Source organism: Ruditapes philippinarum, unplaced genomic scaffold (assembly GCF_026571515.1).
Source record: "Ruditapes philippinarum isolate M1 unplaced genomic scaffold, ASM2657151v2 ctg3299_1_1_1_1, whole genome shotgun sequence".
Classification (NCBI taxonomy): Eukaryota; Metazoa; Mollusca; class Bivalvia; order Venerida; family Veneridae; genus Ruditapes; species Ruditapes philippinarum.
The window spans coordinates 65,769-88,421 of NW_026864452.1; the positions used below are offsets into that span (position 1 = coordinate 65,769).

Here is a 22,653-nt window from a genome sequence, read left to right on the forward strand (position 1 = left end):
CTTTGAAAAGGTATACAAACACGTGTTACAATTTCTAAAATTATTTTGCTTAAATTTATTTGATGAAAATAGCAGCATATATTATGACACAAACAACATAAACAATACATACTAGTATTATCCGTATAAATATAAGATCTACTCGTGACAAATATCAAGATACATGTGTACACGGTGCCAATACCACGTGACTTTATGTGATCTGCGTGAGGCAATACAAAATACGGTTCAATTAGTATTTTCTTTAAAATCTGTCAGAACTTTATATGTTTTTTTTAAAGAAAAGCTGTTTTTTCTTTCGTAAAGTGAAACTGCGTGTTTGAACATTCAGAAATTCACGCCGTTTTACTTTACTAAACAAATACTGATTTTTCTTAAGAAACAGAACAGAACATATACTTTATTTAGAATGACACAGATTACAATCTACAAGTATAATGTAATAACATGTGAGCAAAGTCAGTAAACAAAATCAAATCAAATGAATATGAACAAATGACAGTTATATCATGGAATGCAAATAATCTTTGAAGTTATTATTGTTATATGGGCATTGCAGTTAATAGTTTTATCAAATTGTTAAAGCATACGAAAACATGTATAGAGATTCGCACGAAAATTTCCCTTTTTTTTGGTAAATGGTAATAGACACGGGTTACTTGCTAAAATGAGCGGCTTCTACACTTTAACCCGAGTAAAATAATTTAACATTTACAAAGTTATAGAAGAAAATACTACCGTCATCCTATTTGTATTGGTTTCCGGTCACATATATAGATCACAGACTGTCACGTGGTATAAACATCGTGCGTTTATAAAAAGAAGAATATAGGAATATTCTGGACAAATATTTGGTAGAAGAAGAAGTTTAACTAAGGGTATTATTTTCAGATTGAAGTTCTCAGACATTTTTGTTATAACAATAAAGAAAAAGCGTTTTCATTGTGAATATAATATAACGTATATCGAAATTGTATTTAATATTTAAGATATTCTGATCTCAGTGAACCACATATGGAGTTCGCCAGCTATAGTCAAAGTCTCGTTCAATTTAATCAAATGTAAAAAGTTATATGATGTTCTATGAATGGGAAATTCTATATGTCACATGATCTATATCTGTATCATTATCGTGAATGTAACATTATCGTGAATGTATCGTTATCGTGAATGTATCATTATCGTGAATGTATTATAATGTTCTAATAGTTACACGAACATACTCGAGGAGGGCAAAATCCAAAACGACAATTTGTGTTACACCATTTTGCCATGAATGGATTATGAGCGAAACTAATCGACGCCGTACATAACATAATCTTTGGTTTAATCACTTCCTGTGATGGTAAATGAACAATCTTATCTGGATCTAAAGTCGACCTAAAGTCTAAACCCTTTGTTGTCATAAAATTGGTCAAATGTCTGTTTCCAATGTTGTGTTGTACACCGTACAATGGTAGGAAGCTACTCTCTTGTAAAGCTTTGGTTGACTTTCTATCATCATGAAAAATTGGCAAGTGATTTTCTGAATGTTTAAACACTTGCATTTTTCCTAGTCGAGGTATATTTGTCTGTCTCCCCTCAGATTCAGGATATACGTTATGCCCTCTGAAATCTTTTTCTATCACATCTGCTGGGAAATTTTCAACTAGTCTGTTTTTCGATATAAGCTCTCGTGCAAAATTCTTCAAATGATTTCTATCTAATTTGTGCTGCTTTATTTGGTAGGTTTGTCTATTTTCTGCCCTAGAATTAGTATTTTGTGAACAAGAACATAGAATATCAGGACATACTGTTAAATCATGCGAACACACTTTAATACAAAACTCATTGACGATTGGGTTTTTCTCATACTTTACTGTTGGTCTACAGCGAAAGGCTTTACTTTTATCTTTAGGTCCGTAATAACTAAACAATGCATTTAATGTTAATTCTTCCAGAAAATGTCTTAAAGTCGCCATATGTTTATTATGTCTGTGACTCAAGGTGCGCCGTGTATGGGATTCTATAACCACTTTTGTATCTTTGACAAGATTGCTTGTTTGATAGTTTGCTGGTACAGTCGGCTTGATACTCCAAATTACCGTATGTGATTTTTTGAAAGCCCCGAGATGGTTTTGTCCCTCTCCAGATTTTGTTTTCAAGTCGGGCTCATTGTAAATTATTTTTGACACATCTTGTATGGAAATATCCGAGCAGCCATAAAATTCTTCTTGCGGACCTATGCCTTTCCCGCATATCAAATTTGAGTCGCAACCCCAGCGAGTACCTGAATGATAAATGATATTCAAAGTACTTTACAATAATAAATCGTTGAGACAAATAAGTGATTTCTATTTTCATATATTTTATCTCAAATATAATAATTAACCTGCATATACATATACGAATACGTATAATGGACACTGTAACTGGCTCAGAACACTTAGAATTATTTGTTGAACATGTTTACTAATTACGACAAGAGTACTAGAAACACACGCTTTTCTCAAAATAACTATAAAACTTAAGAGAATACAACTGACAAGAGAAAAAAGAATGTACATATGTCGGGTTTTTTTTATATATGAAAGTGATAGAATAAATACAGGCCATAAGTCAATGTACTTGAGTCATACAGAATAAATCAACAAATTAAATATCTGAGATATGTACATAATGAAAATAATTTTTAATTAGAACCAATTCCGCTTTATTTATCAGAACTAAAGATGCGAACAATTTTACCAAAACAACAATTGACTTTAATACAGACTTTAGCATGAAATCTTAATAACTTACTTATATTAAAAAAGAGAAAAAAAGGTGTTTATCAATTTATTCACCAAACCTCAAAACTTTAAAAACATTCAAACTGATTTATAAATTCCAGTTCATAAAGACATTATTTGCAACACAACACGAGCATTTATTTATATTTTCAAGAAAATTAGATTAATGGCATAAATCAAAATAACAAGACATATACCAAATACATCAAGTTAACTGACTTACCAAATAAACCAAGGTCAGTAGAGATACCCAATAAATCAAGATAAATAGACAAACAAAATTAATAAAAAAACTAGACATACCAAATAAATCCAAGTAACTAGACATACAAAATAAATCAAGATAACAAGATATATAGAAAAAAAACCAACAAGATAACTAGATATAGGAAATAGATCACGATAACTGGAAATAACAAATTAATTAAGGTAAAATTAATTAATTAGATAAACCAAATAAATCAAGATAACTAGACATACTGAATAAAATAAGATAACTAGACATATAGAATAAATCAAGATAACTTGAGATATGAGTAAAACTACGGAAGCGTATCAGGGCCTACAGTTGGTGAGATGTTTTGCGCTAAGTCAACTTATTTTTATTCGCAATGATAAGATGTTTTTGCATTTCTCAATAAAATTTACTGATAAAGATGAGAAACTTTTAGGCATTGCAACTGAATTTTTCTCGATATGCTTAAAGTTTTTGTCTCTTCGACAAAAATCCTATCGACACTTCTTGATTTCACGACTTTGCTGTAATATTTAGTATGACGCAAAGACGTTACTCACATTGATAAAAAGCTCACGTAATTAAACAAAGTTTTTTTGAAATGATTAAAAACTTCTACGTATTACGTATTAATCATAACGTCTTCATGGAATGTGTTATGTTTTACGTATTAATCATAACGTCTTCATGAAATGATTTTGGTCAAAACGAGAAGAAACAAGTTGACATGACGTGAAACTTTCAGATAAGTGGAGGCCCTGATAAGCTTCCGTATAAATCAATGTTACTAAACATACTGAATAAAACATGATAACAAGACAACCCAAATAAATGTAGGTAACTAGACATACCGAATAAATGTAGGTAACTAGACATACCGAATAAATGTAGGTAACTAGACATACCGAATAAATGTAGGTAACTAGACATACCGAATAAATGTAGGTAACTAGACATACCGAATAAATGTAGGTAACTAGACATACCGAATAAATGTAGGTTACTAGACATACCGAATAAATGTAGGTAACTAGACATACCGAATAAATAAAAATAAATGAAAGCAAACAACAATAAATTGTATGTACCTGTATGATATTTCCATTGTAGTACACAATGTTTACAGAGAAAGTTTCGTGGAAGTTTTAGTGTCATGTCAATAAATCCATCTAGCTTCTGATCCCGGATGTAAAATCTATACCCGTTGTCTTCTGAAATGTTTATACATGTATTGACATAAATGATCTTATATAATTTTCAAATTTTTTATTGGCATAATTATTAATGAAGATTCTATAAAGAACTTTGTCTTGTTGCGAATAATGTTATATGAATGCCCTCTGATAATTTATGTCGTTACTGCTGCAACTAATTCGGATAGTTTGCTACCACCATGTACCAATTATCCACATGTGCAACAAAACAAAGGTCCAGAAAATACAGGGTCATATTGACATATAGGAAGTTTATTATATAATCCCTTATATTACCAAATTTGTAAAGACCAGTGTTTGGTAATTAACTACATAGTCGTATTTAATTTCATACAATGGTTTTGTTACACACATTTTTAAGTTTACTTCCGATTTATCACAAATTATAATAAACAAATTAACTCATGTTCGGGAGTTGAAAACGGTAAAATATCGTATTTTTACTATTTGTCAACGTCTGAAATTAACTATTAATTCCTGTTTAACCTGGATTGTGAAATATGCTTTTTCAACATATTATATAAAACTTCCGGTGCCAAACTAGATCTATACGATTGTCATGTTAGGAAACAATAGAAGATCCTTAAAGCTACTGCTTGAATTACAAAAAGAAAAAAAGAAGAAAAAAATAGATCTAATTCTAAGATTTTCTTTAAAAGAAAAGATGTTAAGAAATAGCTTGTTAGAAATAAATTTACCTCCATTTATTATTTTCAACTGATGTTTGTCCATGCAATATTGTGACTCGCCAGTTGCTGGGTCAAGTATAGGACATAATCTGAATTCAAAATATCCCATATGATTGGCTGTCAAACCTATTGTGACGTCAATTGTTCCACCAATCGGATAGGTTCTTGTGACGATACCAGAAGCATATTTCCCGCCAATTTCGTTATCACGTGGGTATTGTTGATATGGGTCTCCACACACACCACACAGTCCACCATATTTTATCCATTGATTCTTAAAATGATAAACGTGAAACAAACAATATATAAACTCATTGTAAATAATTTAGATATTTGCATAATAACAAATAGGTGCTTTTGGATATCTAAGTTAAAGGGCATATATAATATGAACGATTTTCATTATAAGAAGATAAACGATATTTTCACGAACAGCGGAAATAGCTTCAGCTTCTGCTGTTTATAAGATTAACCATTTACTTGCTGATATTTCAACGTATTTATTTTGCAACCCAATTTGTAAGCCTTATTTCTTGGTATGACATTGGCATGCTCAATTATTTTATTTTATTTACCACATCGTATAATATAACGATTTATATTACATGTACATTGTTCTATATATTACATATATGCTCCATTTTTGATATGATATAATTTAAAGCTCATTATGTCACAGAAACGTTTTGGTTTATTTCTTAAAAAACTTTTTAATCTTAGTCTCATGTAATAGTTTCAAAAATGTTACTAATTGACCAATTATCTCAACCATCTTTTGCTTCTGTTCCCTTTTGGCACTAAGTACAGTAACATTGTTTTAGTATCTTTTATGGAATAGATAAATACAGAATCCCTAAAGAAGGCCCAACACGGCTAAATTGAAAATGTTGTAGGCTCGGTTTGATTGAGCCTGTTCATGGACGGTACTGGAAAGTGCAAGTTACCGTCCACGCCCCTTAGCACCGGCTTAAGCAGAATTTAACATTTAAACATGAAATAGTAAAATTTTGAATTTAGAAACATCCGCAGAAGTCAAAATACTACTTTGTTAACATTCCATTACTTTAATTACTAATATCTTCACATTCAGTGCTACTTTCTTCTAAAAAAAGTGAGTTTAACGATTTCCGTTTCAATATACTTTTGGTTCAAGCAGGTGATGGGTGCAAATCGATAATTAGCTAATAATATCATTTTATTCTGTTTCCGAGAAGCCGTGTTCAGTTTTATGAACCTTTATAAAAAGGTGAGAAGGTAAGTGGTAGAAATGTAAGACAGATATATACAAGGTGAGAAGGTAAGACAGAAATGTACAAGATGAGAAGGTAAGACAGAAACGTACAAGGTGAGAAGGTAAGACAGAAATGTACAAGGTGAGAAGGTAAGACAGAAATGTACAAGGTGAGAAGGTAAGACCGAAATGTACAAGATGAGAAGGTAAGACAGAAACGTACAAGGTGAGAAGGTAAGACAAAAATGTACAAGGTGAGAAGGTAAGACAGAAATGTACAAGGTGAGAAAGTAAGACAGAAATGTACACAGTAAGAAAGTAAGACAGAAATGTACAAAGTGAGAAGGTATGACAGAAATGTACAAGGTAATAAGGTAAGACAGAAATGTACAAGATAATAAGGTAAGATAGAAATGTACAAGATGAGAAGGTAAGACAGAAATGTACAAGGTGAGAAGGTAAGACATAAATGTACAAAGTGAGAAGATAAGACAGAAATGTACAAGGTGAGAAAGTAAGACAGAAATGTACAAGGTGAGAAGGTAAGACAGAAATGTACACAGTAAGAAAGTAAGACAGAAATGTACAAAGTGAGAAGGTAAGACAGAAATGTACAAAGTGAGAAGGTAAGACAGAAATGTACACAGTAAGAAAGTAAGACAGAAATGTACAAAGTGAGAAGGTAAGACAGAAATGTACAAAGTGAGAAGGTAAGACAGAAATGTACACAGTAAGAAAGTAAGACAGAAATGTACAAATTGAGAAGGTAAGACAGAAATGTACAAGGTGAGAAGGTAAAACAGAAATGTATACAGTAAGAAAGTAAGACAGAAATGTACAAAGTGAGAAGGTAAGACAGAAATGTACAAGGTGAGAAGGTAAAACAGAAATGTACAAGGTGAGAAGGTAAAACAGAAATGTACACAGTAAGAAAGTAAGACAGAAATGTACAAAGTGAGAAGGTAAGACAGAAATGTACAAGGTGAGAATGTAAAACAGAAATATACACAGTAAGAAAGTAAGACAGAAATGTACAAAGTGAGAAGGTAAGACAGAAATGTACAAGATGAGAAGGTAAGAGAGAAATGTACAAGGTGATAAGTTAAGACAGAAATATACAAGATGAGAAAGTAAGACAGAAATGTACAAGATGAGAAAGTAATACAGAAACGTACAAAATGATAAGGTAAGACAGAAATGTACACAGTAAGAAAGTAAGACAGAAATGTACAAGGTGAGAAGGTAAAACAGAAACGTAAAGGATGAGAAGGTAAGACAGAAATGTACAAAGTGAAATGGTAAGACAGAAATGTACAAGGTGAGAAGGTAAGACAGAAATGTACACAGTAAGAAAGTAAGACAGAAATGTACAAAGTAAGAAGGTAAGACAGAAATGTACAAGGTGAGAAGGTAAAACAGAAATGTACACAGTAAGAAAGTAAGACAGAAATGTACAAAGTGAGAAGGTAAGACAGAAATGTACAAGGTGAGAAGGTAAAACAGAAACGTAAAGGATGAGAAGGTAAGACAGAAATGTACAAAGTGAAATGGTAAGACAGAAATGTACAAGGTGAGAAGGTAAGACAGAAATGTCATAACTGATAATTTGTGTCACGTTTATTTATATAAAAAACTAAAAAGAGTAAAAAACAATATAAACAGTTCATATAGAAAATAGTGTAGATAAATATAGGCTTATGCATGTATGAGTGGAAATGATCATTATTTTTTCCACATGTACCATGTTCATCATGTATTTACAATGTTTTGCTTTTTTCAAGACCAGTGTGAGCTAGGTTTTTTATGTGTTACTAAAGGCTATGTATGTGTTATAGTTTTATTTTCTTCTTTGTTAAAATACTGATTTCCGCAACAATAACAATGAATGTGAAGAAACTTTCATGACTTGACTGTGTTCTTAATCCTTAAGTACCTTAAAATTCTGTTTGAAACATACCACTCGATTATTATTCAACACTTAACCCTACCATGTTTTTACAGACAATGCACCATACCATATTTTACCAACAAAGCACCACACCACCATACCATGTTATTTTTTACCGAAAATGAACCATGTTATTTTTTACCGAAAATGAACCATGTTATTTTTTACCGAAAATGAACCATGTTATTTTTTACCGAAAATGAACCATACCATGTTTTTACCGACAATGTACCATGCCATATTTTATAGACAATGCATCATGCGTTTCAGTAATCAACATTAAACCTTAACACTAAAGTCTTCTAACACCAGGCATTCTCTTTAACGTGTTGACGAACAATAAACCTTATCACTAATCAAACTACACTGGTTCCTATTTCACGTTACCAAACGTAGACCCTCAACTATAATTGTATTATAGAGAATTTTATGCCCTTAAAATAAGCTTGAAGATACCATAACATGAACTTTGCTCTTCACCGTTTTGTAGTCAGTTGGAGAAGATTATAATAATAGTCCAGTCAATTTGTGAAAAAATACTTCAGAAAATGGGAAAAGCACCAAACTTGGTACAAATGAACTTTGATATATGTAAGAAAAATTGAGCATGGGACCCATTTTTTAAAATCCAATATGGCGGGAAAAATCCAAAATGGCCGCCATACGTGTTAAAAATTTCAAAAACGCTTGTTTTTACTAAGAGAACTTGATAAATAGCTGCATATTAGGGTATTGTAATCAGAAAAATAGTTGTTATTAGTATTTAAACATTGCTTTGTCTTTTTAAAGCTATTACACTTAACATATTTTATTATTTCTGTTTGTCATTAGTTTTCACGACCCTGGAAATCAGATGAAATAAAATATTGTAGAGGTCTGTCATCGCTGTCTCCTAAAGATGTTAAGACATCATTTTTTACAACATTTCTTTTTGTTTACAATGTTAATTTATCACAAGGAAATACTTATCAAACAGATTAAACAAAAGTATTTAAAACTTCTAGCATAACTCAAGCAAACGAAAATTAAATATCTGCCCATCAAGTCAGGTGTACGCCTTGCAATTTTATCTTGTTGATCGCTGTGAAAGGGATTAAGCAAAGAATGTGTGAATAACAGAATTATAAGCTAACATGTGTTAAATTTTAACAGTCATTTGGTATTTGAATTGTCATATCAAAAAAAGAAAAAGAAACTTTATAAAAGTGCATTTTTTTAGAATATGTGAAAGAGAAAAAACGAAAACCTGGCAGACATAATTATATAATGTACATTTTGTCAAAGCAGAGATGTAGATGTTATCTATGTCTCTGGTCAAAGTGTGCGTTACAAAAAATAAATTCATTCTAAACTATCCCTTTTCTTCATATGAAAGAACATGACTGTCAATTTGTTGATATGGAATGATAATTTTGTAGAAATTTGCAGTTTACAGGCTAAGATTTTGATACACCTTTGATGAAATAACTGCTTTTAAACACTACGCATTGGTTTTGATTGATTAACTGCTAACTTGACATCAACTTCAAGACTAATCTAGTTAGAAGTTACACTAAATCATTATTGTAAATAACATCAACCTTTATTTACCTTCGGGATGTATCAACAATTGATATATATATAATACCCCTCTTCCTTCTTTAATGCCACCACCACCCTTAAATATATGTCAACTTCCATTTTGGTGTTCCTAAAGGGTGCCCTGTGCCACAAAATTTTATATTTAGTTGCTGGGTTTCATTACGTTTGGCCTCCGTTTGCAATCATGTTTTCTCATATTTTTAAACAAAATTCCAAAAGGCATGTTTTTATAAGTTTTTATATTAGACATTACAAAGTCAACAGCCCTTTATGTGAAGACTCCGCATTTCCGTGCTATTATCAGATCAAGAAAAACAATAGACGAACGTGCTAGATAATTTGCTATATCTTAACACTGTTTTTCTTCTGAGGGCCTCAAATGTTTGTAAGATTCAAGATACGTTACCATGCACGTGTAAGGTTTAGAACGAATGGCACAGACATTGACAATAATATAAGTACACCTTGCTGCCCATAAAACATCAGATACCTAGGGTATTTCTCTCTTAATTCTGACAGCTCTTGGTCATGCTATTGAGAACAGACTTTGTTATGAATGTGTTGTTTGATATTATTGAGAGTCTCTGTCAGTATTTTGTGCTGGTTTTGTTGTAAAGCTCAGCAGTTTCCAGACTTGACAACAAAAGTGGCATTGACCTTGCTCCTAGATATCTAAATAGCAATCCAAAGATGCATCTTAATATAAGCTAATTTAAGTTTAGAGTCAATACGTGAAATCAAACTCAAATTATCACGTAAAAACTGAGTTTATTTCTTAAGCAACAGTGATCTTTACGTTGTGCCTGACGACTTCGCACACCTTGGTAGCAATACAAAGTTGCATCTTGATATAAGCTACCCACATACTAAATTTGATGTCAATAGGCCGTAGCAAACTCAAGTGATTGAGCGGAAACTGAATTTCTATTTTTGTGCAAAAGTGACCTTGACCTTAATCACAGACACCAAGGTAGCAACCCCAAGATGCCTCTTGATAAAACTACCCATACACCAAGTTTGTTGTCAATAGGCCAAAGCAAACTCGAACTATTGAGCGAAAACTGAATTTCATTTCTATTTTTAGCAGCAGTGAACTTGATCACAAACACCTGGGGAGCAATCCCACGCTGCCTCTTGATATAAGCTACCCAAAAAGCAAACTCAAGTTGAGCGGAAACCAAAAGTTGACGTCCGCTCACCTGCCCGCCTGACGACTTCGGCAAAACAATTACCGGTTTTCGTTGAAACCTGATAAACAAATTTATATGACTTACAATTTCAGGACTGCATTCCATGAACGTTGGTATCTGTTGTATTCATATTTTGAGATTACTGTGATTGATAAAGCATGTTAAGTCAGGTTGTTATTGTTGTCAAGTCTAAGGCTGTCAATCCTTTCAGGACTATGTTTAACATAAACTTCAGATAAAGTCTTACCTCAGACAGACTTCCGTCAACTAAAGAGATACTTGATATCATTATAATACATGAAATAGGACACTCAGAATAACCCATAAAATTTAAATATTCATAAAGCTTGCAAAGCGCAAACACTAAGATTTAATATTGAATGTAAATGATGAAATTAAAAAAAAAAACTTTAAGGAATACGCAGGCAAATTAATGACAATACCAAAATTATCTTATGTACTCAAATCACGCTAAAATAACATTTTGTAAAAGCCCAAGCATAAATTTTGGTATCAATTCTATTTATTTTGAGTTTGAAGCGTAAATATCAACAAAATTAAGCCGCCGGCAGAATCCTCGATGACTGTCAATTGTATATATTTTGAGGATTAACAGATTAATGAATGAAAAATTCAAAACTAAGAAATGAAAATGTTGCCTGTGTCTCCCTTTAAAAACATGAAAATAAATATTTGGGTTATATCTTTAAGGTTGTAATCACTCTCAAATTGAATTATGAATAATCCAACATGAAAATGGTGTTACATTTAATAGATCTGAGAGCTCAATGCCTACAGGACCGTCTGTGTATTCTATGCCTAATGAGGGTCAATCCATCCTTTCAGGCACTTTATAGTACCTTGGATACATACGCTTTTGTTCTTTCATTTTCATAGTATCATAAGATTTGTTTAACATGGAATTTAGGTAATATTTGGTGCTAGCAAAATATTGTTGATTAAACTGAAGGGAATATAAAATAATAATGGAATATGTTAAATCATCCTATTCTGTTTGTAAATTATGTAAATTCAGACATTACAATTTGAATACTTTTTATATGGTAAATTGCTCCCAATCTACACATAAAGCATGCATGATATCTCATAGTTATTTCACATGATCGTCTACTTAGGATTACAACAAATAAACTGAATATGAGAAAATAATCAAAAAATGTTTCAAAGTACAGAAATAGACTGTTTAGTAATTTCAGTAACTTGTTACCATATCAACAGAAACAATCAATAGCTTTATAATTGTAAACTTATATCTTTGATTATTAGTAATGCAAATATATCATGTTAAGTGTAAACTGGGGTAATTTCCAGTATAATTGTAACTATAAATAGCCTGTACTGGATTAGAAAGTTGATAATTCCATGTAATGGCGGCCATTTTGAAAAATGGCTGCCATGGCAACCATCTTGGCATATATGAAATGGGTCCCATGCCCAAAATGTTTCTTTTGCCTTTATTAACATCTGTGCCAAGTTTCATGCTTTTCCCATTTTCTGAAGTATTTTAGCACATTTTGTTACAAATTGACTAGACTAAAAGCTGAATGAAAAATTTAAATCATTAACAATTATTCCTCACGCCGATCATATGTGCCAAACACATTCATTGTCACGTCAACCTCTATATGCACACGTCTAGGCACGAGTTGACGCCTAATTTTCACGGATTGTTATATACACACGTCTAGGTATGTGATAACATTAAGTTTGTACTGACGTTCCATTACCTTTTATAAAAACAAAATATAAAGTCTGATGAACGAATTTACCTGTCAAATTTAGTATGCATAAAGCGTATATAAGAAAACAATTCTAAATTGATATATTGACTTTCGTAACATCGACAAAAGCCAAGACAATTTGAAGTTCAATAAAAGTGAAATGTCGTTTTTGATAAACGTATAATTGAATTTAATAACTTGTATAACTCCAGTATTGGTACAATGGCCAAACATAATCGCTGTCCTATCGGGGTATAGTTATAACACTATAGTTATATATTATAAGATATATTGTATATTTATAAGAGCAAGAGATTAAATGCGAGCTATGATTGTTGAGGGTGAGAATGGGTTTAGATCAGGTCAAGTACTGTAGATCACATAAAATCTTTAACCAGTATTATTGACACTAGAAAAAAAACAGCGTCTGTCTACTGTTCGCTGCCTTTATAGATTTTAAACAGGCATTTGTCTCAATCAGAAGATTGGCTTACATTGTCAACTGATAAATGCTGTTAAGTCAGTTTATCAAAATGTACTTTATTCTGTCAAATTGAATAACTTTAACACTGATTTGTTTTATGTTAAAACAGGGATGTTCCTTGTCACCTGAACGATTTAACTTGATTATAAATGACCTGACATCAAAATTGAAAGCCAAGTGCTGCGGGGTTGATATTGATGGTGAAAACGTACCAATCCTGGAAATTTTTTAAATGTAATAAAGAATATGTATAGTGAAATCAAGTCATGTGTATCTGTAAATGGCAAATTTTCAAATTTTTTTGGTTGTTATAGGGGCTTAAGACAAGGAGAAAATTTGTCACCGGTAATTTTTTCTCTGTACCTAAATGACTTAGAAAATTACATGTTATGTAATAACGATGTTTCAGTTATACTTGAAGATAATAACATTGAAATATTTTTGAAACTTGTTGTTTTGTTATATGCTGACGATACCATTCTTTTTGCTAAAACAGAACAAGATCTTATATCTGTGTTGAACACCTTTTCTAACTATTGTCATATCTGGAAATTAAATATAAACTTTGATAAAACAAAAGTAATGGTATTTGGTGATAAAAGAAATAGAAACAGGAATATTACGGTAGATAATCAAGTTTTAGAGATCGTAGACACGTTTAAATATCTTGGTGTAGTTTTTTCTAAGAACAGACAATTTGCGGTTGCAAAGAAACATATTGTTGATCAAGCAAGACGGGCAATGTTTGGTTTATATAAGAAAATAAGAAATCTAGATTTACCTATTGATTGTCAGTTAAAGTTATTCGATCATACAATTGTACCAATTTTAACTTATGGGTGTGAAGTGTGGGGTTATGGTGACTTGTCGCTTATAGAAAAAGTGCATACAGATTTCCTTAAATATGTATTACGTGTTAAGAAAAGTACACCGCATGTTATGGTTTATGGCGAACTTGGGCGATTTCCATTATCAATTATTATTAAGAAACGAATTGCTGGTTATTGGTATGATTTAGTTAACAGTAATTCACTACAAAAATTATCGTCAAATATTTATAAGCTTGTATATGAAGATTTTATAAGAAATGGTAAGGAGTACAAATGGTTATTGAATGTTAAGAGTATTTTTGACGAAACAGGTATGAGTTATATTTGGTTAAATCAGAAGTTTAGTGGTTCTAAATGCTTATTGTTAAAAACCATTGATATATCAATGTGTAACCAATATGTACAAAAATGGCGTAGTGATGTCGACTCAATGCCAAAATGTTTAAATTATAGAATGTACAAAACTGATCATTGCTTTGAACCGTACCTTTGTTTACTGTCAGACAAATATTTAAAAACATTTGTTAATTTTCGATTGTGTAACAATCTCCTCCCTATAGAAAGAGGAAGGTGGTTAGGTATTGTTAGAAATGAAAGAAAATGTAGTCTTTGTAACTCAAATGATATAGGTGATGAATTCCATTACATTTTTTCATGTAGTTATTTTGAAAATAAACGAAAACGACTTTTACCACAAATTAATCAACAAAACAAAAATATGTTTACGTTAAGAAAATTAATGAGTGAAACAGATCCACAAAAATTAAGCAACTTAGTTAAATATGTTTATGTTATACTTGAATACTTTAAGAACCCACCTGGCTAGTCACATTGTTTTTGTTTTTTTGTTGTTTTTTTTTAAATCTATAAATATTTTTCTATTTTGCAAAATATAGCATGTACACAATGACATAGTTACATTGTATGTTATGAAATATTGTAGTTATAAATACCTTTTTAAAACTACTGTAGTTCATTTAATTTGTATACACAACCTGATTACACATTTATTAATTTTGTTTATATATTATTGTACACCTCTTATCATATGTAAATATGCTGAGTGTATCAATAAAACTTGAAAAACTTGAAACTTGTTATATGCCGATGATATTGTACTTATAGCAAAAACTGAAAATGACCTTCAAGGTATGCTAAATGTTCTTCACAGAAAGTTAACCCACTAAAATCCAACATTCTACACTTTCGAAATCCATCATAAACTTGTTCAGATTATTTGTCCAGACTTTAATCTTAGTTACACAGTACAAATATATTGGTCTTATATATATTGACCGGATACCTTGATTATTCTATTTCTGCTAAAACTACAAATAATAATTCAACTTTTGAGTATCTTTTAAATCTAATAGACTGGCAATGTGGATTCATATTGTATTTTATATGATTGTATTTTAATTGTGTCAATTTGTGAAAATCTAATATTTTTTTCTTCTTTAAAATGTCAGTCACTTAGGCGAGGTTTATCTTATATATCAAATGAAATGTTAAAAATATGTTTTATGGTCAGCAAAACTAACCAGTATTCTGTTTTGACGTTGTATATATTAATATAAGTAATGTATTTGACATTTGTAGGGATAGGTAATTACACCAACAATGAAAAATGTAGTAAATGACAAATAGCTACAAGTCTTTCGTGTCATATCACACATTAATTACATATAGTATATCATATAGTAGAGGCGGACATATACAGTTGACCGATAATTAAATATATGCTTCTAACTTGATTTGATCTAACAATGTAAGAAACTACAAATTTCCAATATGCATTCTAATAATTATAGTTAAAACTAAATCAACAATTCAATGTTTGTTGTCGAGTGTTTTGATGTTCATCTTTGTATTATAGGCGAAAATAAAAACTCCCTCCCTGTCGACAAAATATGTAAACCTAAGAAAAATGAAATCGGGTACGAGCATATGGATATGACTTTTTTCATTATCCCTTTTCCTATCGTCACAATAAACGCCAATTAACGATCATGCTGTACTGTAACAGACCGAGTAGAGTACAATACTGATTCTATTGAACTAGTCCAATATAGGTTTTAAAGGTATACCGTCCAATATAATTCATTATTGTACTCAACAATGTATAATAACACCATAATGAATAACAACTTATTAATATTTGTTTTTATACTATAATGTTTTACATATAAGATTAATTCAAGTGTAAATCCTATTATATTTCTACAAGTAGTAATTATATAAATACATAAATTCTGTTCTCGAACATAAGCACGTGTCCATACAGCAATAATTTTATAATTATATCGACATTATACTTTCACTTGATGTTAACTGCACTTGAAGGAATAAAACTGCAATAAAATAATAATTAAATTATTGTTAAAGGGCATTATGCGATATTATATATGCAATAAAACTTTATGATAATTATTCCTTATTACCTACATGCAATTATTCAATATAAAAAATATAAATAAAAAATATAACTACAGCTGCAATTTTGTATTAAAGCTTGACGGCAGTAATTGCCCTAATGATATTTTATGTTAGAGGACATACCATTCTGTGTCCTGTGTCAACGTTATAAAACTTTTTATTGATATAGATATCAAAGATAAAAATTAAAAATAAATAAATAAATAAATAAATAAAATAAATAAATAAATAAATAAATAAATAAAAATAGATAAATAAATAAATAAATAAATAAATAAATAAATTAATATAATGGAATAAGTGAATGAATGAATGAATGAATGAATGATAAAACATAATAAATAAATAAATAAATAAATAAATAAATAAATAAATAAATAAATAAATAAATAAATAAAAATATTATATCGGAAACTGTAACAGGACACCAGAAATAAAAGGGCTTTTGGGAAATAGGAATTATATTTTATTTTGAGGCTTCATGTTATGGGCCTTTAACGAAATAGTTGTGTAATATTATAATGTTTTATAATTTTATCTTTTTTTATTTAAACATGACTTTAAATAACATTAAAAACTGTATCTAGACATGATAACATGATAAAGGTTTACCATCATCTTATTTGTATGCTACAGTTGACAATGTCGTGTAGAAATGTGCACAGTAAAACATGTTATCTTTTAAAGCTTCGTTTTTGCATAAAAATGGACTCATAAAATGTCTAAAGTAATTAGATTACAGCTGATATATGTGTGCATCTTGCGCTTTGTTCTAAATTTGAAAGTGGAAATTATAAACACAGAAAATTCATATTACTGCACAATAATGAGAACCTACAGAAATAACTCATAAAAAACAAAATAACTCATAACAAACAAAATAACTCATAACAAACAAAATAACTCATAACAAACAAAATAACTCATAACAAACAAAATAACTTATAACAAACAAAATAACTTATAACAAACAAAATAACTCATAACAAACAAAATAACTCATAACAAACAAAATAACTCATAACAAACAAAATAATGCATAACAAACAAAATAATGCATAACAAACAAAATAACTCATAACAAACAAAATAACTTATAACAAACAAAATAACTTATAACAAACAAAATAACTCATAACAAACAAAATAATGCATAACAAACAAAATAATGCATAACAAACAAAATAATGCACAATTTCGTTAAACTGAATGGCAAAATCGAACCTAAAGAACATTTTTAAATAATTATACTGTTTAGAATGCATCGACATTTATTACATGATTTTTATAAATTAAAATATAATGCTATAATTCTAAAACAAATCTTCGTTTTAAAGTGGTATTGATGTTTAAATATGGAGATAAAGTCTAGAAATAATGTTCCAATCGTCACAGTTTGTCATAAAGTAACGTACTTACTAATTGTATTTTAATTTGTTACACAAACACACCAGTACCTGTCCATCACTATGTCACTTTATTAAACTTGCTGACAAAACATAAACTTATCAAACTGTCATTTTCTTCTTTTTTTAGGAAAAAATAGAAAAGAATAATTTACAGCATGTCATCATAAAACGTTCTCTACTAAAATAAATATTTCACTCATAATTTTATAATATCTTGATTTTATTTAAATATATAAGAATGTCTTAAATATGTTAAAAATGACATTTTTTAACGTATAGATCTACAAACTTGACAAATTTCACCCAGAAACATCCCACTGTACCAGCACAATGTATGCCCAATGAACGCCCTATGTACCAGCACAATGTATACCCAATGTACTCCCTATGTACCAGCATTAACGCCCTATGTACCAGCACAATGTATGTCCAATTTACGCCCAATATACAAGCACAATGTATGTCCAATGTACGCCCAATATACCAGCACAATGTATGCCCAATGTACGCCCAATATACCAGCACAATGTATGCCCAATGTACGCCCAATATACCAGCACAATGTATGTCCAATGTACGCCCAATATACCAGCACAATGTATGCCCAATGTACGCCCAATATACCAGCACAATGTATGTCCAATGTACGCCCAATATACCAGCACAATGTATGCCCAATGTACGCCCGATGTACCAGCACAATGTACGCCTAATGTACCAGCACAATGTATGCCCAATGAACGCCCTATGTACCAGCACAATGTATACCCAATGTACTCCCTATGTACCAGCATTAACGCCCTATGTACCAGCACAATGTATGTCCAAAGTATGCCCAATATACCAGCACAATGTATGTCCAATGTACGCCCAATATACCAGCACAATGTATGTCCAATGTACGCCCAATATACCAGCACAATGTATGCCCAATGTACGCCCGATGTACCAGCACAATGTACGCCTAATGTACCAGCACAATGTATGCCCAATGAACGCCCTATGTACCAGCACAATGTATACCCAATGTACTCCCTATGTACCAGCATTAACGCCCTATGTACCAGCACAATGTATGTCCAAAGTATGCCCAATATACCAGCACAATGTATGTCCAATGTACGCCCAATATACCAGCACAATGTATGCACAATGTACGCCCGATGTACCAGCACAATGTACGCCTAATGTACCAGCACAATGTATACCCAATGAACGCCCTATGTACCAGCACAATGTACGCCCGATGTACCAGCACAATGTACGCCTAATGTACCAGCACAATGTATACCCAATGTACTCGCGATGTACCAGCACAATGTATACAGAATGTACGCCCAATGTACCAGCACAATGTATACCCAATGTACTCCCGATGTACCAGCACAATGTATACAGAATGTACGCCCAATGTACCAGCACAATGTATACCCAATGTACGCCCAATGTACCAGCACAACCATTAACAGTCAGCAAAGTGTTTCCAAAATTATGTATATTTATATAAACACGTATTCTCTTAGCCAATTTTCGGTCATCGTCACATTGTTTATCGATAGAAACTGAGCGATATAGTTGTATTGAACGTGATTATAGATATTGTCAATTTTGTGAATGTGTACAAGAAAACGAGTACCATTTTGTACTCATTGTTCACTCTACTCTGATATAAGACACAGTGATTATTTCTTGAAATCTTTCATATATAAATTTTATAAGCTAATGTCATCTGAACATATTGACACTATTAGGAAATTAACAACCTTTCTATATGTAGCGCTTAGGGAACGAATACTTTTTTTGACAATGTTAAGATAATAAGTACTGCTAAATGAATTCTATACTTTTTCTATTATATACTCTGTCATTTTGCTAAACGTAAATTTATTATGTCTTAAACATGTCTGATTTGTAACATCCATAGAAATGTATTTATATTATAATTATTTATGTGTGTATGGGTCTGTGGCCTTATAATTGCTGTCATTGTCTCTGCTGTCTCCATGTTTTGTTTGAAATATTTGCTTTAAAAAGAAAAATTCATGAAATACCTGTATGAAAGAAATTTGTTGATATATTTATGAGCGAATTGTGATTTCACGAGATCCTACTTAAAAAAACCTGCAAAATATTTTATTCTGGAAGATTTTATTCTATATAAGTACAGTAATCATGTGTGTTAAAAGCTTTACAGCTCAGCACCAAATATCTTACCACAAAATTCTGAAGAGTCAACTATTTATAAACACTCAAACCGCGAAACCCTAACAAGTTGTTAGTTGTTAGTCAACTCATTATAAAAAGTCTTATCACAAAATATCCACAACGCAACTCATTATTAACATTCTTACCAAAAACCCCACAACGCAACTAATTATAATAATTATTCTTACCAAAACCCCCACTACGTAACTCATTATTAACATCCTTACCACAACCCCCTTCCCCCCTACAACATAACTCATTATAAATATTTTTACCACAACCCCCATAACGTAACTCATTATTTACATTCTTACCAAAACCCCACAACGTAACTTATTTTAAACCATTACCAAAACCCCCACAACGTAGCTCACTATTAACATTCTTACCACAACCTCCACAACGTAACTCATTATTAACATTCTTACCACAACCCCCAAAACGAAACTGATTATTAACATTCTTACCACAACCCCCACAACGTAACTCATTATCAATATTCTTATCACAACCCCAGCGACATAACTCATTATTAACATACTTACCACAACCCCCACAACGTAACTCATTATTATCATTCTTACCACAACCCCCAAAACGAAACTCATTATTAACATTCTTACCACAACCCCTACAACATAACTCATTATTATCATTCTTACCACAACCCCAAAGACGAAACTGATTATTAACATTCTTACCACAACTCCTACAACGTAACTCATTATAATTATTCTTACCACAACCCCCCCCCCCCCCACAACATAACTCATTATGAATATTCTTACCACAACCCCCACAACATAACTCATTATTAACATTCTTACCGTGAATCCCCCACAGCTAAGCTCATTATCATTAATATTTATTGTTGTATTATATCCTCTTCTCCACATAGATGATCTAGACGGCGGCTCCCATAATCTCCCATGTCCACTTGTAAAGTCAAACACGCCAACTAGCAGCTGAATCACGTTCAGCACAGCCAGTCTTAACATCCGATGTCTACAACCACCCATGTTCATCATTGATACGTTTATAGATAGTCCAAAGTTAAAAACAGAAACATTCAATGTTCTGTTATCTTATAATCTTATTTTATTTTGTCACACTGTTTCAACTATATATAAATAGATTTCACTGTATTAACCCATTATTTCTTATTTTATATATTTATCTTTACTCTGTTAACTGCTGCGTATTTGTGTTTCCTGCATTTTCTCAGTTTGTTTAAATCAAACAAAACACTTTATTTAGACTTTATAGTAATTAAATGTAGTTTCTATATTATGATAAATTGTACAATTAATGTTAACTGTGCTGTCCAAAAAGTTTAAATTGCTTCGCAGTCTGTGGTCTTGAGGCTCTAAAGTTTCAACTAATGCAACGTCTGTTTGGTGTAATTGCAAAAAAACCTCTTTCCATAAATGTCTGTTGTTAATCAGGAAATATATCCTTACTTAAAAACCTGCAAACTTTTTTTTTTATAATTCATTCTGACACATGAAATAAAACAATATTATTTCCATGTTAAATCAATTTAAATTGTTATTAAATGTTTAACTATTATTCTAACAGTGAAATCAAAGTTTATAATTAAGAATATCATTTAAATGTTTTAAATAATCCATGTATATCATTATAAATCAATTAAGTTATAATGGTTTAATCAAGTCCTCGTATATACTGTGCTGAGATCACAAACGTTACAGATATAACTCACAAGTACTCGCCATAAAACAAAACAAATTAATGTAGTTGTAACGTTAAAGTCAGTCAACTTTTGTTTACGGGAGTAAACACTTTACGATAATTAACCCCACTATAAGTTAGTTCATTAGTGATGCTTAATTAACGTGGAGATTTTTTGTATAAGAGCTAACAATATTTGATTTATTGAGATACACGAGCCGAATACAGAACAAAAACAATAAAAATAGTAAAGAAAACAACAAAAAAACCGGTTACTTTTAAAGCATCATTCCTCCATATTCATGCTAATTTTAATGATTTTTTTTTGAAAATGTATTTATTTTTTAATGTATAATGCTGTGAAATATTCAAAGAAAGTAATTTATATATTGCAACAACTCTTACAATCAACATTAATTACCAGAAAGAGTTAAAATACGCAAAAATAGCCCAAACAGCGTTAGTCGCGAAGTAGAAATCCGGTGATGATTTCTACAATTTCATTAATCGCACACGACATGTAAATTATTACTTAAACTCATTTTTTAAATTTTTTTTCTCAAAATTTTAGTACATTTTTCTCAAGTTTGATTTTCTTCTCATAGAGGCGTGCGGTTTTAACTTTTTAAGGGAAATGTCAAAAGTAAATTATCCAGCATTTGTGAAATAATGGATAAAGAATTAAATTCCAATAATTATGATCATTTTAGAATTTATCTAAGGTACAAAACTTTCAATACTGATACGCAAGTTCATCCGGAAATTGTGTAACAAAATTGATGTGAACATATTATTGGTGAAATACATGCATATTTTCCAAGAAGAACAGGACTTGCAACAGTGCATGCTATTACTGCAGAACTTCAGTGATGTTTTCTTTCATATATTTATATTATTTTATATGTTTAAACATGTGAAGCCAGGATCTTTTTTGTATAGGTTTACGCCTGGTATTTCAAATGATATAAGTTTAACAGTAAATTTATATACATGTAG

General features: G+C 30.9%; 1 protein-coding gene across 1 annotated transcript; it reads right to left on the reverse strand.

Moving 5' to 3' along the window:
• LOC132725634 (uncharacterized) lies at positions 1 to 21,687 on the reverse strand. The gene is made up of 4 exons (XM_060710807.1): positions 20,793 to 21,687; positions 4,919 to 5,183; positions 4,095 to 4,217; positions 1 to 2,269 (listed from the first exon to the last, which is right to left on the reverse strand). Exons 1-4 carry the CDS (start codon positions 20,991 to 20,993, stop codon positions 1,203 to 1,205), a joined length of 1,656 nt encoding a protein of 551 aa, XP_060566790.1. The 5' UTR covers positions 20,994 to 21,687; the 3' UTR covers positions 1 to 1,202.
• Positions 21,688 to 22,653: the final 966 nt, after the last annotated feature.